Source organism: Lonchura striata, chromosome Z, assembly GCF_050655825.1.
Source record: "Lonchura striata isolate lonStrDom1 chromosome Z, ASM5065582v1, whole genome shotgun sequence".
Lineage (NCBI taxonomy): Eukaryota > Metazoa > Chordata > Aves > Passeriformes > Estrildidae > Lonchura > Lonchura striata.
The window spans coordinates 74014218-74033698 of NC_140740.1; the positions used below are offsets into that span (position 1 = coordinate 74014218).

General features: G+C 36.9%; 1 protein-coding gene across 1 annotated transcript in view; it reads left to right on the forward strand.

Annotated features, from left to right (window-relative positions):
- The window catches only part of SV2C (synaptic vesicle glycoprotein 2C), a 109597-nt gene that overhangs the window by 44684 nt on the left and 45432 nt on the right, over window positions 1-19481 (forward strand). The window contains exons 3-4 of the mRNA XM_085565983.1: window positions 1381-1561; window positions 13973-14124. Of these exons, the coding sequence (XP_085422109.1) occupies window positions 1381-1561; window positions 13973-14124 (333 nt within the window). The remainder of the gene's footprint in view (window positions 1-1380; window positions 1562-13972; window positions 14125-19481) is intronic.

A 19481-nucleotide genomic window follows, 5' to 3' on the forward strand; every position in this document is an offset into this window, starting at 1 on the left:
GAGGGAACAGGGAAAATTCAGGGTGTATAAGACCTACAGATGTCTGCACTTCAGATATTATCATCTGTAATTCCAAGAACAGAAATACTGATGAGCAAACTCTACAGTGATTCAAATTTAACAAAACCCAGGAATTTAAATGGGTTTTTTTCAACTTCCTTTACCATCCAACTACCTTCTGCAGGGCAAAGGTGATTCTTTTGGAGGCCAGAATTTCACAGCAATTAGAGTCCAGTAGAAATGCTGGAGAATTTGTCCATTCTTGAGACTAATCAAAAAGAGACATATAACATTGATTTCTATTATTTTAATTACTTCTAGCACCTTTTTAAGTAATTCCTACTCTGAAGAAGATGTAGAAGATGGTAGCAGTATGCAGGATATAGAAAACCTAACCTGGGAAGTTCAAGAAGAAATTAGATGGAAAAAGAATTCCAAATATCAAACAAAATACAATGTTAATGGTTCTGTCCAAAACTTGGGAATTACTTTTTCCTTCTGACAATCTGCTCAATATGTTGTATATATTTTTTAAATGTTCCACAGGGTGTTTGGAAAGGAAATTATGTGCAGTGTGCTAAGATGTGAACAATCAAACTGTTAAATATTTCAACTTATCTTTCTGTGAGAAACTACATGTGGAAACACAATTTCTGTTAAAAAAATATCACCCCAATTTTTTTTTTGCTATGTCATTTTAATAAATGAACAGATACATTTATCTGTTTAAAATTATTAGGTGGGGGGAACATGACCAAAACAAGTCAAGAACATTACAGTGATTTTGGTTTGAAAGAACATTGACTTTTAAAATAAAGAAACACACTGATGTAGGTTGGAGAAAAAAATCAATCAAGATGGATTTCTATGATTCTATAAACCTCAGGTGGAAAATGTTTTATAATCAACTTTTTTTAGCACATATTACTCCCAGTGATCCCAGTATTTAATCTCCTGCAGGACTGCTCAAACTCTAGAGATGTTCAGAAAAATTGTTATCTGTAGGGAAAGTAATAATTTTTTGCAATACTTAACATGAATTCATTTTAATTCTGAGGAAACAGTTACATGTTCTCCTCCTGTTCAGACTTATTTGCCTGCATGTTTATTGTTTTAGCTAGATGAACCTTGTTTAATATTTATTTTAAGCTTCAGTTTAATATTTATTTTAAGTGTGTCTGGTAACAGATGACAAAGACAGTAGAAAATCTGTTCTCTCTAGATACATTTGCAAAACAGTGCATATCATTTCTATTCAGTGAGAAATGATAAAATCATCTGTATACTAATTTTTTTGTAAATATAGAAGGTTAACTGATTTTGGTGTGGTCAATTATGTAGCTCACAAAATATCTCTTTTTGTATTTTTGTGTATTACAGGGAGTATCGTGTACCTTGGGATGATGGTGGGGGCATTCTTCTGGGGAGGCTTGGCAGACAAGGTGGGAAGGAGACAATCACTCCTGATATGCATGTCTGTCAATGGATTCTTTGCCTTCCTTTCATCCTTTGTCCAGGGCTATGGCTTCTTCCTCTTCTGTCGCTTGTTTTCGGGATTTGGGTAAGCTCCTCTGGTTTTGTTAATTTTCACAGTTCTGTTTGTTAATAAAACTTTTCTGTTTGCATAAAAAATTATTTAATGTAGGATTACAGTGTGTGTCAGTGGTGAGAGAAATAAGCAAGGTAGCTAGTACACTCCTAAATAACAACCTGAAGGGAAAGAATCATTTTGGGGGAAAGACACAGACTGAAACCTTTGAGATTGAGTTTGTCCTTATATTGCAAAGGATTTGTTTTGTGAACTTGATCAACTTGCTTAACTCTTTTATGCCTCAGCTTCATGTACAATATCTTGTCAGTCAGGAATATAACACTCTACTTACATGATTTTGGTAATATTTGTAAAGTTTCTAATATCTTTTTGTGCACAATAATGTTTATAATACCATGGCATCATGATAAATTTAAAAGAGGGTCCTAAGCTGTGTTAAATGTTCCCTCTTAAATACTGGAGTTTATGGACCTGTGTTTTCTTTGCTTTTCATTTAGATAACTTCTCAGTGATCAAATTTATAAATTTAAACTTTTATAAGCAGAGGTGGAGTTAGATAAGTTAACTACTATGAAGAAACCTCTACCTTTACTGCACACTTGAATAAACAAGAGCTCTGTTCTGCAGGCTGTTTAGTTTATCACTTCTGGTCATTGCCTGATTCAGATTAAGACTCCTAATTACAGTTCCAATTCAGACCACTATCAGTCTTTGGTGTGCTGAATAGACAGGATCTGGTGAAAGCACGGCAGCTGTGCTGCAAAGCCATGCACATGAACCTGCTTCTTTAATGGTTTGTTGTCTTTATGTGATGTAGTCATGGTTCAGCAACAGTAGTTGTTGGGTACTTGTGTTTTGAGAAATCCTTTGAACTGGTCTAAGGTAGGCTAGGGCTCGACATGAATATCAACAAGAAATTACCATAGCACTAAGTAGTTTTAAACTGATTTTGGAAGAGGAATGGAAGGACAAGAGGAGAGAGAAAAATGTGAAGAGTCATCTAGCTAGAAGAATCTCCTTAGTCTGTCACCAGATTGTCAGATATGACTTTACAAAACAACGAGAAATGGAAATATTCTACTTCCTGAAAACCCCAAATCCCATAGAAAAACAAAATTTTAAAAATTCACTTATCATAAATCACCATCAGTTCTAGGTGTTCTATGTTTTTTCACTCCATGCACAAACACTACAGATCATGTTGCATGACACTTTCACTCTTCTGTGATCCTGCAAAGTTGAGTAGCTTGTTGTATTACTGCTTAGCCTGGCCAATTCCCTGGGGCAGGTCTGGACCCCTATGTTACAGAGGTTTGTTTTATCACAGACCCAAATGGCTTTAACCAAAATTGTCCCCTTTGGCATATACTGCAAAATATGTATTTTTTATGCCTCATAAGAAACTTGCTTGCACCATTTCCTCCTCACCTGTCCAGGAGGTTTTACAGTAAGAGTCAGTGTGATACATGTACGTCCTTCACTGGGAACCATGTTCTCTTTTGTACCCAGCTTATGATTAATGGTCCTTGAAGGAGCAGGCTCTTCATATCTTTATCCTACACTTTCCCACTCTGTTGAAAGTCCCCTTACCTTATCTTCGAGTGCTACATCAATAGATCATAGATAATTTGTCACCATGTACTATATCTTAAATTGAGTCTCTGTCCTAGGTTATAATATTACCACCTCGAGCTGCAATTCCTTTTTTTTTTCCCCCCTTATCTCGTGACTCAGAGATAAGTCCCTCCAGGAGGACCTGTTCTTTTAGCCACATGACTGATAAGATCACAGCATTCTACTGTGAGTAGCTCCGCCCAGAGGGAGGAGCCAAACAATGCCATCAAGGATATAATCAAGGTTGTGCAGACAAGTAGATCCCCTCTTCCAAGAGGAACAGCTGAGACTGTTTCTATGTTGGACCTCCAGAGGGAAACTACATCAGTCTACAGGACCACTGCTTGGACAGAACCATATCTGCTACCATGACTCTAACCAGCAAGGGTCAAGTTATATCTCTAACTCTGTCAGTAGTTCTTCTTTGTACTGTTATATGCATTTAGTTCTTTATTCACTTTTCCTAATAAATTATATTTCTGACTTAAAGCCTCTCACTAGTTTTGCTTTTCAAACCAGGACATAATTTTGGCGCCCAATGTGGGGCGAGAAGCTACTAAGAAAGTCAGAATTACAATTTTGTGATGATGCTTAACATGTTTATATGGGTCTCATACCTAACTCTGTTTTTCCACGCATGGGGCATTATCTGCCTATTATAATGCTCCTGTGTAAATCAGGGAACAGTATAAAAATTGCATTATTAGTCTATTATATCTATTGCATGATAACCTCAAAGACAATGAACATAATTTGAAATATATATTCACTTTTGTTTTCTTGTCCTAATCTAAGTTGCTATGTTTGGGGCCTCAACAATCTCACAGCCCCTGGGGAGAGGGGTAAAGAATTACTTTTTCCAGCCTTTCAGGTTTGGCACAGCAGTTTTTGAAAAGGTTAAGCTCCCTCTAGATACCAAAGATAGCATAGTGTTGCTGTTAGTTCTGTTTTGTCTTCTCTGCCCAGCTTGCAACCTGCTTTAGAACAAAGCACTATATGGTGTAGTGCAGCATTTTCTTAAAAAAGAAGAAAAGAGAAGCAAAACAACAGTATCCATGCCCACACAAACTGCCACAAAAGAAAAAGAAACCAGCAGTAAAACAGCATCCATGTCTATACAAACTGTAACAGTCTCCAAAACAAATCAAACCTCAAACCAATCAAACAACAACAACAAAAAAGACAGCATGAGCTGCAGAGTTGTTCCTCATAGCAATTACTGCAGAGAGAGGTTCATGGCTGGCTCATATCTGCTGTTTCCTTCAAAGATTGTATTTTTCCCCTGAATAATTACTTTCAGATTATATCAGGGTAGCAGTGTGAAAACCATGAGGTTTCTAGAAATCTTTTGTCAGACCCTCAAGATGAAGAAAATCCCATCTTGATGTTTCCCCTTTTCCAGTCAATGGGTGCCTCACAAAATAGTCACAATTTCTCAGATATGGAGGATAGTGGCTTAGAAACTTTGTCTTCAAATTCCATTAGGACCCACAAATGTATCTTACCAGGTCCCATCAGCCTATGCACCTTCAGGCTGCTTAGATGTTCTCAAACCTGATCTTCTCCTACAGTGGGATGCTGTCATTCTTCCAGTTCCCTTGTGTTGCCTCCTGCAGCTGATGTGAGTGGAGCTCTTTCTGATGAAGACTGAGGGGGAAAAAAAGTTGTTGAGTGCCTCAGCCATATGCAGGTAACCAGGTCTCTGGTTTCCTTTGGGAAAAGGCACATATTTTCCCTAGACTTCTTGATGACATTCCACTGTACCTCTGTTTTTGAGGGAGGATGCTTTGTTTGAGTAATTTTGTGTGATTCAAAGAGCCCAACTGTGAAATTAGAATGATTTAATGGAAAAAAACTGAATTATATGTTTTAAAGGCAAAATAACATTGTTACTCAGGTTGGAGAGGAGTGGGAATTTTCTGAAGGGGTAGAGACTTATCTGGATAATTTCTTTTAATTAAAGATCACTGAAATATTAAGAAGTACTCAAATTATATAAAATCACTTACGTATGTAGAATTTAAATTGCTCCATTGTAGATAATTTAAAAAAAGGTTAAGAAGCATGAAAAATAAAACCAGTATCTGATAGATTATTTAATTTATTTTAAAAATACTATAAAATATATTAATCTCATAATCACTTGCAGTGAAAATGTGTTTATAAAAGTAAAATGTTCAGGGAAAAAATACCCCTTTAAATACTTTCCTCCGCCTTTTTCATCTGAAAAAAACCTAAAACTAGTAAAGCTTTTGCAGGTAAAAAAAGAGATTTAAAATGCAAACCAGTATAAACAATATCATGATACTGCTGCAGAGAGTATTGAGACTTACAAAATTCTGAAATGTAAGCTTAAGCTAGACAAAAGAATGAAGAAATATTGGAAAGGCTGCAAATCCTTTTCCAAAAAATAATATCAGAACCATGATTTTTCCATTGATCAATTGAAAATCAAAACTCAAATGGAAATTGAATCCAAAAGCTTGGTAAAGGTCTAGGAGGGCTTTAGACATGGTTTCCTACAAAGTGAAAAGATCTAGAAAAGAAACTGGATCTAGAAAAGAAACTGTGAGTTGTATTCATCATTAGCCATTGGGGGAAGGTGCAAATATTTATCAACAAAAAGCACCTTGCTGTATCTCTCTGAAAATGTCAAAGGTAGGTTTCTCTGATACAGAGCATGACTCACAACGTAGCTGTTAACTTGAATGAAGCTGGAGCTGTTGTCTGTCCAACACTACCACTGTGAAATATTCTCAGCTACATAGTTTTGTCCAATTTCTATAACACATTAATCTAAGCTATTAGTTTAATATTTTTGATACTTACAATTTTAGATGAATTTTTTTTAAAGTACAACAAGTAAATTTATAATACAGTGATTAAAACCACAACACAGATTTGTCTTATCACACTAAATTTCATTTTGGTTGCTTCAAGATATGCAGAGATTATACAATTTTGGGGGAAAAAATCATGCTTACCCAGCCCAAATACTACTTCTAAAAGAACCAAAGTTTTCATACAATGAAAACTAGCTGAAATAAATATCCTGAGGTGAACCACAATTTAGAAATTTTTCAGAAAACTTGATATGTTTGCTCCTGGTGGAAATTTATTTTTTCTTCTGAACAAAATAAAAAATACTAAATAAATATGACCTATTTTAAAAGCACACAGTATTTCCAGATTGCAAAGATTTCTTTCAATTTGCCAGAAGTGCCAATTTGGCCGGATTTCTTCTCTCAACCCACAGAAATACTAGGAAATACAGGTTAGATATTGTTAACTGATGTAACTAAAAGCTATTAAGAAGCTTTTCTCCTGCCTGTTAATCCTTGCAAACAAAAGTCTTTCTCAAGATGTATTAGCAGAATATTCCTTTTCCAGACTGTTTTAGACTGTATTTCATTAAATCTGAGACTTACCTTCAGACAATTATCTTCATCCTTCCTTAGACAATCTCTAAACCTTCCTGCAGTACTCCTTCTGTATTACTGGGATCTACCACAGAGTACTATCACTGTGGTAGAACAGAACTTATAATTCAGATATTTTCTCAAATTCTTCACTTTTTCGTGGGGAATCAAAGGTTAGCAAAAATCCAAAATCGTGAATGTAGTTTCTTGTAACTTGCAGTTTTGAGGGGTTGCCTAAGTCCACACACCCTGACTTTTACCAGCAGTTTTGTATACTATGTCTAGTAGCAAGAAATGCTTAGAGTTGCATATCCACTCCTTGGAGACTATGACACGAAGGGTGTGTGAGCAGTCTATATACATAACAAGTGCAAAAATATTCCAACAGAGATGAAGACTATGTGGAAACAGGATGAGATTGTTGGCCTATACAAGCAGCTCTTTCAGGAACTTCAGATCTAGACCAACACCCAGCTTTTATAATTTTATGTCATCAGTATTTAGTATCATGTTATATTTAGTATCATGTTGTATTTATCTTTTACCTCTTCATATCCACTTGCTCCACTGTTTTTTTCATGAAGAACCTTGTATTTCTCTCACTCTCAAAATGTTTTAATCTTCTGCTCTGATTCCTCTTCAGCATCCAGCTGTGTCCTCCCAGGGCTATCAGCATTTTTACACTGTCAGCTAATGAATAGCTCTGCAGGTGACTGGCTTCAAAGCTGATAGGCTATGCCAAAAGTGATGTGCACTTCTCAGTGAAGCCAAGTAAGCATTTGGCAAGGTCTGAGCTTCACAAATAGCTTTGCTTCTGTCCTTGCAGCTTCAAATGTGGGTGAAGGTTTATGAGAGGTTCTCAGAGAGAAGGGGGTCTTCCCTAAACTTTCTCTTCCCTTCTCTAAGAGAATACAGCATTCTTATGAGGAAAGGAAGAGCATATAAAAGGGAGAAAAGGGAGGAAAAGACCAGACAATGGTAAATGAAGAGAGCCTACACAACAGAAAAAATCAAAAGAGAAATTATAGAATCACAGAATTATTTAGGTTGGAAAGGACCTTTAAAATCATTGAGGTCAACCATCAAACTATTACTGCCAAGTCCACCACTAAACCTTATTCATAAGTACCTCATCTACACATACTTTAAAACCCTCCAGGGATGGACATTCCACACTTCCCTGATCAGCCTGTAAGAATGTTTTGCAGACCTTTCCATGAAGAAATTTTTCCATTAAAAATTTTTTCCTACTATGCCACTCCTGTGGTACAGCTTGAGTCTATTGCCTCTCACTCTCTTTTTTTTACTTGGAAAAGCACAGACTAACCTGTCTACGCCTCTTTTCAGGTAGATGTAGGGAGTGGTAAGGGTGTTTTTGGTGGTTTTTTTTTGTTTTGTTTTGGTTTTTTTTGGTTTTTTTTTTTTGCCAGCTGAAAATCCCTCAGTTTCTTCAGCCACTCCTCTTAGGACTTTGCTCCAAATGTCTTGTCAACTTTGTTGCCCGCTCTGAACATGTTCCAGCATCAGAATGACCTTCCTGTGGTGAGAGGCCAAAAACTAAACACAGGATTTGAGGTGTGGCCTCACCAGTGCCCAGTGCAGGGGGACAATCCCTGCCCTGGTCCTGCTGGCCACACCATTGCTGATCCAGCCCAGGGTGCCATTGGCCTTCTTGGCTACCTGGGCACTGCTGGCTCATGTCCAGCCACTGTCACCAGCACCCCCAGGGCCTTTCCAGCCCCTCTGCCCCAGCCTGTGGAGCTGCCTGGGGTTGTCGTGACCCAAGGGCAGCACCCAGCTCTGGGCCTTGTTGAACCTCACACCATTGGCCTCAGGCCATGATCCAGCCTGCCCAGATCCCTCTGCAGTGCCTTCCTGCCCTCCAGCAGATCAGCACTCCCACCCAGCTTGGTGACCTGCACACTGCCTGAGGGTCACTTCATCCCCTTGTCCAGGTCACCAGTGAGGGCATTAAACAGGACTGGCACCATTACTTTGCCCTGGGGAACAGCCCTGGTGACCAGCCACCAGCTGGATGTAACTCCATCCCCTGCTGCTTCCTGGGCACAGCCAGCCTGACAGCTTTTTACCCAGTGAACAACACAACTGTCTGAGTCATAGGCTGCCAATTTCTCCAGGGTAATGCTTTGGGAGATGATGTCAAAGGCTTTACTAAAGTCCAGTTGGGCAACACCCACACTCTTGCCCTCATCCACAAAGTGGGTGATCCTGTAATAGAAGGAAATCAAGTAGGACCTGCTTTTCACAAACCCCCATGATGGCTGGGCCTGATTCCCTGGTTCTTCTATAGGTGGCATGTGATGGTGCAGGCTCATCTGCTCCATGACCTTCCTGGACACCACAGTCAGGCCTGTAGTTTCCCAGATCCTCCTTCTGATCCTCCTTGTAGATGGGCATCATATATCCCAACCTCCAGTCAACTGACACCTCCTCAATTAGCTAAACTAAATGAAGAAAAGTGGCTTAGTGAGCACTTGCACCAGCACCCTTAGGACCCTTGGGTGGATCCTATACAAGCCCAAACATTTGAGCATGTCTAAGTGATGTAGTGGGTCTCTGAACATTTCCCTTTGGATTATGTGGGCTTTATTCTGCTGCTCTCTGTCTGATGAGGAGGTTGGGTACCCTGAGAACAGCTGAGCTGATGTGACCATTAAAAATTGATACAAAGAAGACCCCAGTCCTTTCTTCATGCTTTGTCACTGTTTTTCCCCCTTCATGTGAAAAAGGCTGGGTACTCTCCTTAGCCCACCATTGTTGTTAATATATGTGGTATTCAATACCACAAATATATTCATTGAAACTTATTTTTGCCTTTTACAGCAGCAGATAGGTTAAGAACCAGTTGGGCTTTGGCTCTTCTGAGTTTCTCCCTGCATGACCTCATGACATTCCTGTACTCTTCCTGAGTAGCCTGTCTGGTCTTACAGATAAATTCTCTTGTTTTTTGATGGAGTTCAGCTCTCTGTTCAGTCAGGCTGGTCTTCTTCCCTGCTGGTCCCAATTTCAGCACGTGGTGGCAGCCTGGTCCTGCACTTCTAGGATTTCATTCATGAAGAATGTCCAGTGTTCCTGGGCTCATCTGCCAACCACAACTGCCTCCCAGTAAACTTTTTCAACCAGGCTTCTAAACAGGCCCAAGTCTGCCCTCCACAAGTTCAAGGTACATGTTCTTCTTGCCAACCTTCCTTACTTCTCTGAGAATTAAAAGCCCTGTCAATTTGTCATCACAGTGGCCCAGAGAGCCTCCAACCATCATATCCCATCACCCACCAGTCCTCCTCTGCCCAAAAAACAGCAGTTCCAGTAGGGTGCCCTACCTTGTTGACATCCTGACCAGCTTTGTCAGGGCATTATCATCCAGGGTACACCCTCCAGGAACCTCCTGGACTAGTTCCTTTCCACTCTGTTTCTTTTCCAGCAGGTGTCTGGTAGTTTGAAATTCCCCACAAGAACAATGGCAGTGATTGTCAGAGTTCTCCCAGTTGTTTCTACACTATTTTGCCTGCCTTTTTTTTCTGTTTTGGTGGTCTATAGCAGACATTGACCATGGTATTTGTCTTTCATATAAAAACTTGAAGAGTAAAAAAGAAGAAAATCTGCAAAAGAAAGAAACCATTAGCAGTGATTTTGTGATTACCAATACTAGCGTATCTGAAAGGAATTTATCTGACATATCTGACAAATTCTTTTCTATTATTCTTGAATGTAAATTAAGGTTTATTTTTTTTCGATAGTGATGGGTAGATACTGGGAATTAATTATTTATTTGTCAATTCACCTTTCATCAGAACTGACTACTGTAGAGTTCAGTAAATTATAATGTGAATCATTTTTACAAGAACTCTCTCGCTATTAATAGCACACAGGCCACTTATATACCTAAAAGAAAACTTCCTTATTATTCATAGTCCAAAGAAACATTTGTATTTAAAAATGGGTATAATGATCAACAGAGCTTAGTCTCTAGTGTGATGCAGTTTTCTAGGTCTTTATCCAGCAGTTCTCAAGGAAGAGGTTGATCTGTTTGCTCACCATTAAATACTTTGCCAGTCTAATGGCAGTTCTGAAAGGAAAACAATAGAGATATTTTTCACTGAGACTTATGGTACTGGGGTAGAAAACTGTTAAGAATTGTTATGTGCAATTGAATGGAAAGACAAGGAGTGATGTGCTCTTTCTAAATCTCTGAATCTGTGCTTTGAGCTCTATGACTTCTTAACAAATAGCAAATAACAAGGTGACAACTTGCAAATGCTTTCTCACACAGACACTACCTATTTTTAGTCTGGATGTTGTTCAAGTTTGAAAGGGAAGACATGATATTTCAGAAGAACCCCATCCTACCTTGTATATTTAGTATTCTGTAAGGGATTTTTTTCTTAATTATCTCTATCTTCCGTGTATGCTTCTGCATTTCAAGCCCCTTTGGCTAGTGAATCTGCACATAAACAATAGCTTCTATCTGAAGCCAGAGGTTTCTGAATGCCTCACAAATGTTTTTTCATCCCAGCTGTCACACTGTGCAGTTGCTAAAATCTGTGGTGACAAATCACAGCTCTGAAGGTAGATTAGCAGACATTTATCATCTTTGTTTGTAACAAAGAAAATGCAAATGTATCTTAGCTTATTGTTTGTTTCACTGAATCCCACTCTCCTAAGGTGCACCCTTAAGTCTCCTTTTGGTTTCACCTTTCTCAGAATTGCACAGAACAAACATGAACTGAGAGTCTACATAAATACACATTCTCTCTTGCTCTGTCTATTTCTGATGGGGTTTATTACATAAGATGAAGAATAACTGAAAAGATCATTATTTTTCATTCTTTTGATTGACATTTATGCTATTCTCCCACATATAAACAGTATGTGCAGTAGCAAAAGGTTCCTGATACTTTCTTAGTGTTGTTCTTGCATATATTCCGACATATTTACCAAAAAAAATCAAGGCTGAAAGCATGCATCTTTTTCATTCACATGAAAAGTCTGATTCTTATTGAGTGAGAGAACTTATTTCATTATTTTGGGCCAAGCTCAATGAAGTTTTGCCTCCTGTTGCTATTAGACTGTGCCTCATTACAGAATGTGTTATTCAGGAGACAGATATCACTCATGATCATCATCCCAGAGGCTTAGGGTTAGGGTTAGGTCAGTGGGTTTTTTAATCTTCTAAAAAATATTCAGACTCCATACAATTTATCTGTGAAGATATTAAAAAAAAGTACTTACTAACAGGATACATAATTTTTGTGACCCCTAAGGAAGTAGTGCAGGGACTTCTCTCTGTTATCTATGGGTAACATGTTTACATCCACTGCTTTGGTTAGGATAACTGAAGAGAAAACAGAAATGAATAAGAGATGAGATATAAAAGCTTCAGCTTGTTTGAATAATTTGTGTTTAAGAAAGTTAAACTCCTTCCCATTTTTAGAATGAATGTTCTTCTCAAGTCAAACCCACAGTTTTCATGGGCTTTCCATCTGCACAGGCAGACATATCAAGAGAAAAATATAGTTTCACATATCAAATTGTTTTCTACAAGTGATGATGAGCCATTTAATTTACAAACACAGTAACAGTAAACAGCCCACCATACCAGAAGCAGAGTTAACACTTTGGGAAAATAGCATTTGCATTTCCCTTAAAACAAAAGATGAAGTCTTCCTACTGAAAAATTAGTGGCAGTTCTGCTTTTAATTTTACTTGAAATTCACTCCTGTGTGTGCCATCATGCATTTCACAAAATATTGGTGGGCAATAAGGAGGCAGTTGCTTTCAAACTTACAATACAAAAATGTTGAGAATCAAATTTTGTACCTTCCCTATAAATACGGAAGGACTCACCTGGAGGCACTGAATTATTAAGGGTTATTATAATACCAGCAGTATTTCAGAGAAGACAAGGCTTCAGGATGTCCTGATTGGACCCTCCAGTACCTGAAGGGATCCTGTAGGAAAAATTGAGAGAGACTTTTTCAATAGTGTATGGTGATAGAAGAAGGGGGAATGGCTTTAAACTGAAAGAGGACAGGTTTAAGTTAGCTATTTAGAAGAAATTCTTTCCTGTGAAGATGGTGAGGCACTGGAACAGGTAACTGAAGAATGTTGTGCCATCCATGACGTTGTTCAAGGCCAGATTGGGTGGGTCTGTGAGAAGTCTGGTCTAGTGAAGATGTCTCTGTCCATATCAGTTATCAACTGATCTTTCAGGTCCCTTCCAACTAAAGCATTCTATGACTCTATGAAGAGCTGCACAAAGAAAAAGAGAAAACAGCAAACAAGCTGTAAACAAGTGTAAACAAGTGTAACAGCCAACCCTGTACTTCATAACAGCGCATAAAGATATATTAAAATAAACGATATGGCTATGGCACTGAATTTTCTTAGTGGTGAAATACCATTTCTGTGTTCATGTTTCCCTTATTAATATCTGTTTAAAACTGTTTTGAGGTTTGCTGTTTGCTTCCAGTTTGGCAGCTCCCAGATGATATATAAATATGCATTTATCTTTGAAATTCACTTAAAAATTCAAACCATTACATATATTGCTTTAAAGTATGTCAGCTGAAGGTATTTTCTTCACTGGAAAAAATAAAATCCACAAGCACTTGTCCTGTTGTAGAACATTTGACAGCTTGCATACGTAGAACAGGTAAAGATAGTAAAAGATGACTTGGAAACTGATACCAAAAGTGATACATATTTTTTGAGTTACTTTAATTTTTGTAAAACCAAGTTGAAGCTTCTTTTTTTTTTTTTTTTAAATCTGACCTTCAGACAACATTTGCTTTACCATGAGAAAAAAATGAATATTATATGAGTGCATATGCTTTTCATAGAAAATTAAGTAAAAAGCCAGCATGGGCTTGGGTATTCATGTAGCCGAACTGAGTAGAATATGTTTTGAATTGTGTGTAAAAAAAACCTATTGACATTAAGTTGCTTCTTGGTTACCTAAATCATGGGAGGTAAGACTTAGAGAAATACTTATTACACTTTGGCAAAATTATTAGTATTTTTCCATTAGAAGCAATGGATTTTGACACTTGACAGTAGACTGTCATGATTTTGTAATGGTGAAAGTCAAGACTTCACACTGGTCCAGTGACTGACACATTGACAATTACCTTGAAACATTGAATGAAATAAATAGTACATAGAATTTTCAAGGAAATATTTGACAAAAAATATTATCCAAACTGATGAAAGCTTTGTCTCGAGTTCCCCAGTATATGGTGCAATTTGAGAAAAAACACTTGCTAGAGAAGCTGCTTGTATTTTAAGTTTTTGATGACCACTGCTATGGGCTTGTTCAAACTTTAGCTGTTACTCACTTGCTTAATCCATGACCTGTATCTCCTTTTAGGATCGGTGGAGCCATGCCAACAGTCTTCTCCTATTTTTCGGAAGTGCTTGCTCGGGAGAAACGAGGTGAACACCTGAGCTGGCTCTGTATGTTTTGGATGATTGGTGGCATCTACGCTTCTGCAATGGCTTGGGCAATAATTCCTCATTATGGTAAGAAAAACCATAGAAGAAAGAAAAATCTCCTTGTGATTTGGAAGTATTCCAGTATGAAAGTAAAGATCTTGAAGCTTGATAGCTTAAAGAAGAGTCTTTCTGTCTGTTTTTGAACTACTGACCTAACTGATAAAAAGAAATTTATTCCTTTTGGAGGATATAGTGGGAATAGGTTGTAAGTCAAATAATAAATAATTTATTACAAGATGCAAAATTTCACTAATATCCATATTTAGTTAAATTTTTTTAATTAATGAAAACCTGTACACATGAAAATTTAATTGGTGTCATTGTTAAATATGGAGAAAAGAAAGTGAGAAAGAACTTTCTTAATGTTTGCAGTGCTGAAATCTGAAATTAGTCTGCAAATAAAGCTGTACTGAATGTTTCTTAGTATTTTTAGTGGTGTGAAAACAGATAAATGGAACACAGTGCATTTAAATGCTGTAGGGATTTATGAGGGCAATGGTTGAAGTTATACTCACATAAAATATAAGCAACTTTGTCAAAGAGCTCTTTAATTGCCCTGATATAGTTAAACATAATATAGAGGTATAGATTCAATTCTTTGTCTCTTGTGCTTGCATTTTACAAGAGTTAAGTGCTCACAGGTCTCTGGAGCTGCTCAGACTGCTCAGGAGTTCTTAGAAATCAGCTTCTTAAGCAGTTCTCTCTGGCAGGCCTCAAGTGAAGTAAAGCAGTACTGTGAGCTGGCATCCAAAGCAGCTTCCCTTAGCCAAGCAATGAGGTTTATCAAAGCTATATTGTGAAGGTTTGCTTGGAGTGATGGGAACATTTAGCAAGTGATAATGTCCAGAAATAAATTGTTATAGTGCAGACTAATCAAATACCTAGACTATTGCATTGAAATTATTTTGTGGTTCAGTACACTAAACCTGAATCTTTGCCTTCAACCTTGCCTTTTGACTTTGAACTGCTGGAAGCAAAGAGAGGAACTTGTGCTGACAAGGCACAATACAGACTTTTTTTTTCTCAAAGTAGTAAATTGCAAAGTAGTAAAATGCCAAGTACTTTTTTTCTTTCCTGTGGACTTTTATTTTCTTTATCTTTCTTTATCTTTCTATAAATGCAAACATTATGACAGACTGCTTTACATAGGTTGTCTAATTTAATGTAAATTTTATCAACAATTTTATATCCTTTACTGCGGTGCTTTTAGAACATCACATGGTAGTATATTTTAATATAGTACACTTACTCCAAACCAGCTTCACTACAGGGAAAACATTTCTTCTTTGTTTAGCCGTGGAAGAATATCAGCAACAAAAAAGAGTGCTGCACTGTGGTTTTTTGTTGTTCTTGTTTTTGTTGTTGCTTTTTCCACCTGCAAAATTATTTTTTTAATATTATAAGACAAGAGAAAGTAAAAAACAATTTCAAAACATAGTATGCTTTAGTACTAGACATACAAATCACTGCTTCAGTTTATTAAGATAAGTTAAAATTATCAAAAAGGGGCCAGAAAAATCAAGCTATCAAAAGAATACTTTCTCAGAGTAAAAGAAGTAGGTTTGTACATCATTTTGGCAGAATTAAACAGAACATATTTATGGGTTTTGATGAGGTCTTAAAACCGCCTTTACTTTTTTGTTGTGTTTGAAGTCTAAAACCTAGTCTTAGTTCCTAGTACTAGTGTGAAATCTCTCCAGTTCAGACAAACTCTTTTATAATGCTGTGCCAACCTCTCAGATGTTGCCAAGGGCTCCCAGGGCAAACCCTGCTCCAGCGTTTGGGGAGTGTGGTCACACATTGCTGTCCCCACCCAGAAACATTCCAGGTCAAGAAAATTCCATTTATATCACATGCAATTACAGGGAGGCTCTTATAGTATTTCTCTTTTACTATTTCTAAATTATTTCTACATAGATCTCTTTTGCCAGAATTAAGCAGATATAGAGATTTTCCTCCAAATCCCTTTCTGTACTTTTCATCATTCACATTTCAGTGACCAGGAAACAAAAAATAATTATAAACTACCCACCCACTTTTAAACTGCATTTTTATTTGTGCATGGGTATTTCTGTGTTCTCTGCTTCTCACTTGAGGACCTGACAATGTTTGGTTTTCTCAGTGGGACTCAAAAGTTACTCAATAGCAGTGAATGAAGCTCGATCTGTAAAAAAAGCAATAAATGTCATTGAGCATGGTGGAATTATCCTTTTATTAATAGAAAGATATCAGGCCAACACAGTAGAATACTTCTGAATATTCTTTTCTTCCTTCGTTTACCAATGTATTCCTTTTATTTGTACTCCTTCTCATACAAGCCACTTTGAAAAAGTGCTAGATTCATAAGTATATATTATCTAGCCCAAAACAGATAGTGAAGCTATGTATGCATGTTTGCCCTTTGAACACTTAGCTATATTCTTCTGGGAGAAAACACAGATTACTCTCTCTATATAACAGTTTATCTCTGTTGTTTTTCAAGCAGCACAGCAGAATCTGAAACAGGAGCAATGCCCTGGAACACAAAATAAAGTGTTGGTAACTGTTGTTTTGACATCAGCATGTTGCTAAATGAGGGATAAGTGTGATGCAGTGCTGCAGTCACCACATATGGAAAGGCTAATATCATCTGTAAGATGAACATCTCTGTATCAAGGCTTTTTGATTTATATATCTGTTGGCCAATGTTTAAAAACTGGAAGTTTGTGTAGACTTGTTCAAGGTCTCCTAAACTGGAGCTCAGGCTGTGAAGGAGAAGAAACATCAGCAGAGAAATGCTTCTAATTGCAACTAATTTTAAAAGTTCCATATTAGACTGCTAAAAAGAAATTCCTCTCTACAATGCTTATATCAGGCTAGATAGGAGAAATAACAATAATTCTGTAAATTCTTCTGCATGTTCAATTTTAATTTTAGCATCCTGTTTCAAAGTAGAGTAGTTCAAAGATGTCAAAAACTTCAACTGTGTATTACAATAGTGTACAAAAATGTTTGTTTTTCAAATAGTGAAGAGTCCTAAGAAAGATAAATTTTAGTTTAAAATCCAGATACTGATACCTTACAAAATTTTTACACCAAATTTATTTTTTAGTTTTAGAATAGGAATTAAAACAAATTAAAAAAGAAAAAAAAAAGAAAAAAATCTGTGCCATGATTGTAAAAATCTGTCTCAATTTTTGTTGTAACATGTCTCCAAACTAAACATCAAGGGAAGCTAGATAAGGATTTCAGTGTTTTTAGACTATCAGTTTTGATAATCTGTCTAATTTAATCTGTTTTGCCTGTAAGAGTCATACAAGCCTTTTCTGGCTTTATGGACTATAGGGAAATATTTTGAAATTTGCAACATTACCTAGCATATTTTACTTAGTCATAAAAAATATTGACCTCATTGGTTCTTAAATCTTATTCTTGAACAAGGAGTTCTTGACCAAAGAGAAATTAGATTGCAAGGCAGAGAACAGGATAGTGCAGGTATCCAGGCTGTTACAGCATAAGCTGCTAGTGGAACCTGAAGCTTTTCCCAGACTCTCACACCTCATTTCTGGTATTAACCATAGAAGAGAAGAGATAGCCATGTCAAATGACAGTAGTGAACAAATCTCCACTGTATGGCCAGAGACAGAGACATTACCTCCATAAATATGCATAAGATTCCAATTCAATTAGGCTCCATTATTCCCTAAACCACTTCAAATTTAATAATACAGAATCAAAGAAATAGGAAAATTACTTCTTTCTAACACATTCAGTACAAATCAGATGTAAGTTTAAACATTCTTTCAGAACAGTGTAATCACATTGTGATGACAGACCTTCACCTAAAGCATTCATTTTTCATCACTTTTTTCCTACTAAATTGAGGACCACTTACTTGTGTTCATAAGAGAAGTATTTAGCACTATTCAGGAAACAAACTTGGAGCAAAAAAGTGTGGAATAAGAAGTCTAAGGAAATGGCATTCCATTTCAGAAGTGAAGATTTACTGCCAAGGTGTAATGTGTCTCTCTGGTTGTTAATTGGGAATGTATTAAGATGTTCTCTATTCCAGCAGTTTTCTATTTCATCAGCAAAGAACTGGTGCTTTATTCTGTGACTAAAAGTCACAGTTACAAATTATAAACTTGTCACTAGTCACAAATTATATTTCTACGTCAGTCATTAGAGTTTTACTAGAAAAAGCTATTTTTTTCTGAATGTGGCTTTTTGAGAGAGGAAGTTCTTTACAGTAACAGAACTTAAAAATACAGACATATAAGTGTTGAAATAATGCACTCACTCTTGACTTGCAAAGCACTGTATTTAAAATATTAACAATAACTTCTGTTTTGAGAATTTTAAATTTTGTCTCCTATTGAAAAATTTTGTATTCATTTCCTGGTCTATAAAATATATCCACTTCTATTCTCTCTGAAGGTTTTTGCTTTTTACTTTTCTCCTGTCAATATGAGTAAATGAGTTTAAAAGGCAGCAACTGGGATTTAATTTAGACAGGATAGAAGATAAGTTTTAAATACAGTTGTTATATAGTACTAATATGAGCTGGCAAATATACTTACAGAATCTTCATTCAATGGATATTGTCAAAGCTACATGAAACTACAGACTATCCTTAACAGTTTAGAATCACGCTAAATTCACTTGACCTACCAAAGGAGACTTGTTGACCGTTCTTAATTCTACTTTCCATAGCTAGATAAGTCTTTTTTTAGGTCCAGGAGTCCATAATGGCTTCTATCTGAGTGTAAATCTGAGGACAATGGACCAATCTGTTTTTCTTTTCAGGAAGAACTGGCTTGCAAAGTGGCCTGAAAAATATTTCTCAGTTTGTAGCAGAAGATTGTGTGGTAAAGCAATCAAATTCATCTGAATTTACTCTACTAGCAATGAAAGTGATACTTTTATCACCCTTTATCATGGTGGCTTGAGAACATCTTTTTTTGCACTTTCCATGTCATGTTTGCTCCATTTTTGTGTTGTCCAACTGAAGATAAAAAAGATAAACGCATCTCCAAAACAGCAATGAAATCCCCTTCTGAAAGAAGGTGTCATGAGCTGTATTGCAGGAAAACAGGCAAGGCAGCAGAGCTGCATGCAGCAGCTATGCAGGTGAGACAGGTACTGGCTCACTGGGCAACTCACAGCATGCAAAGCATCAGATAGTGTTAATGGAGGAATTAACCTCTCAGCCTGCTGCAGATTTAACTGAGAACATGATCGACTAAAATTGTGTCACAGCAATAAAAAAAAAGAAAACCTTTTAACTCCCTTATTCTATCTGGGTTTTTGTTGGGCTAAAGGGTTTCTCAGTGTCACACAGCAGCAGTGGTATTGGGTTAAAAATTCCTACAGTATTGCTATGTACTATCTGTGGGTTAGAGGCT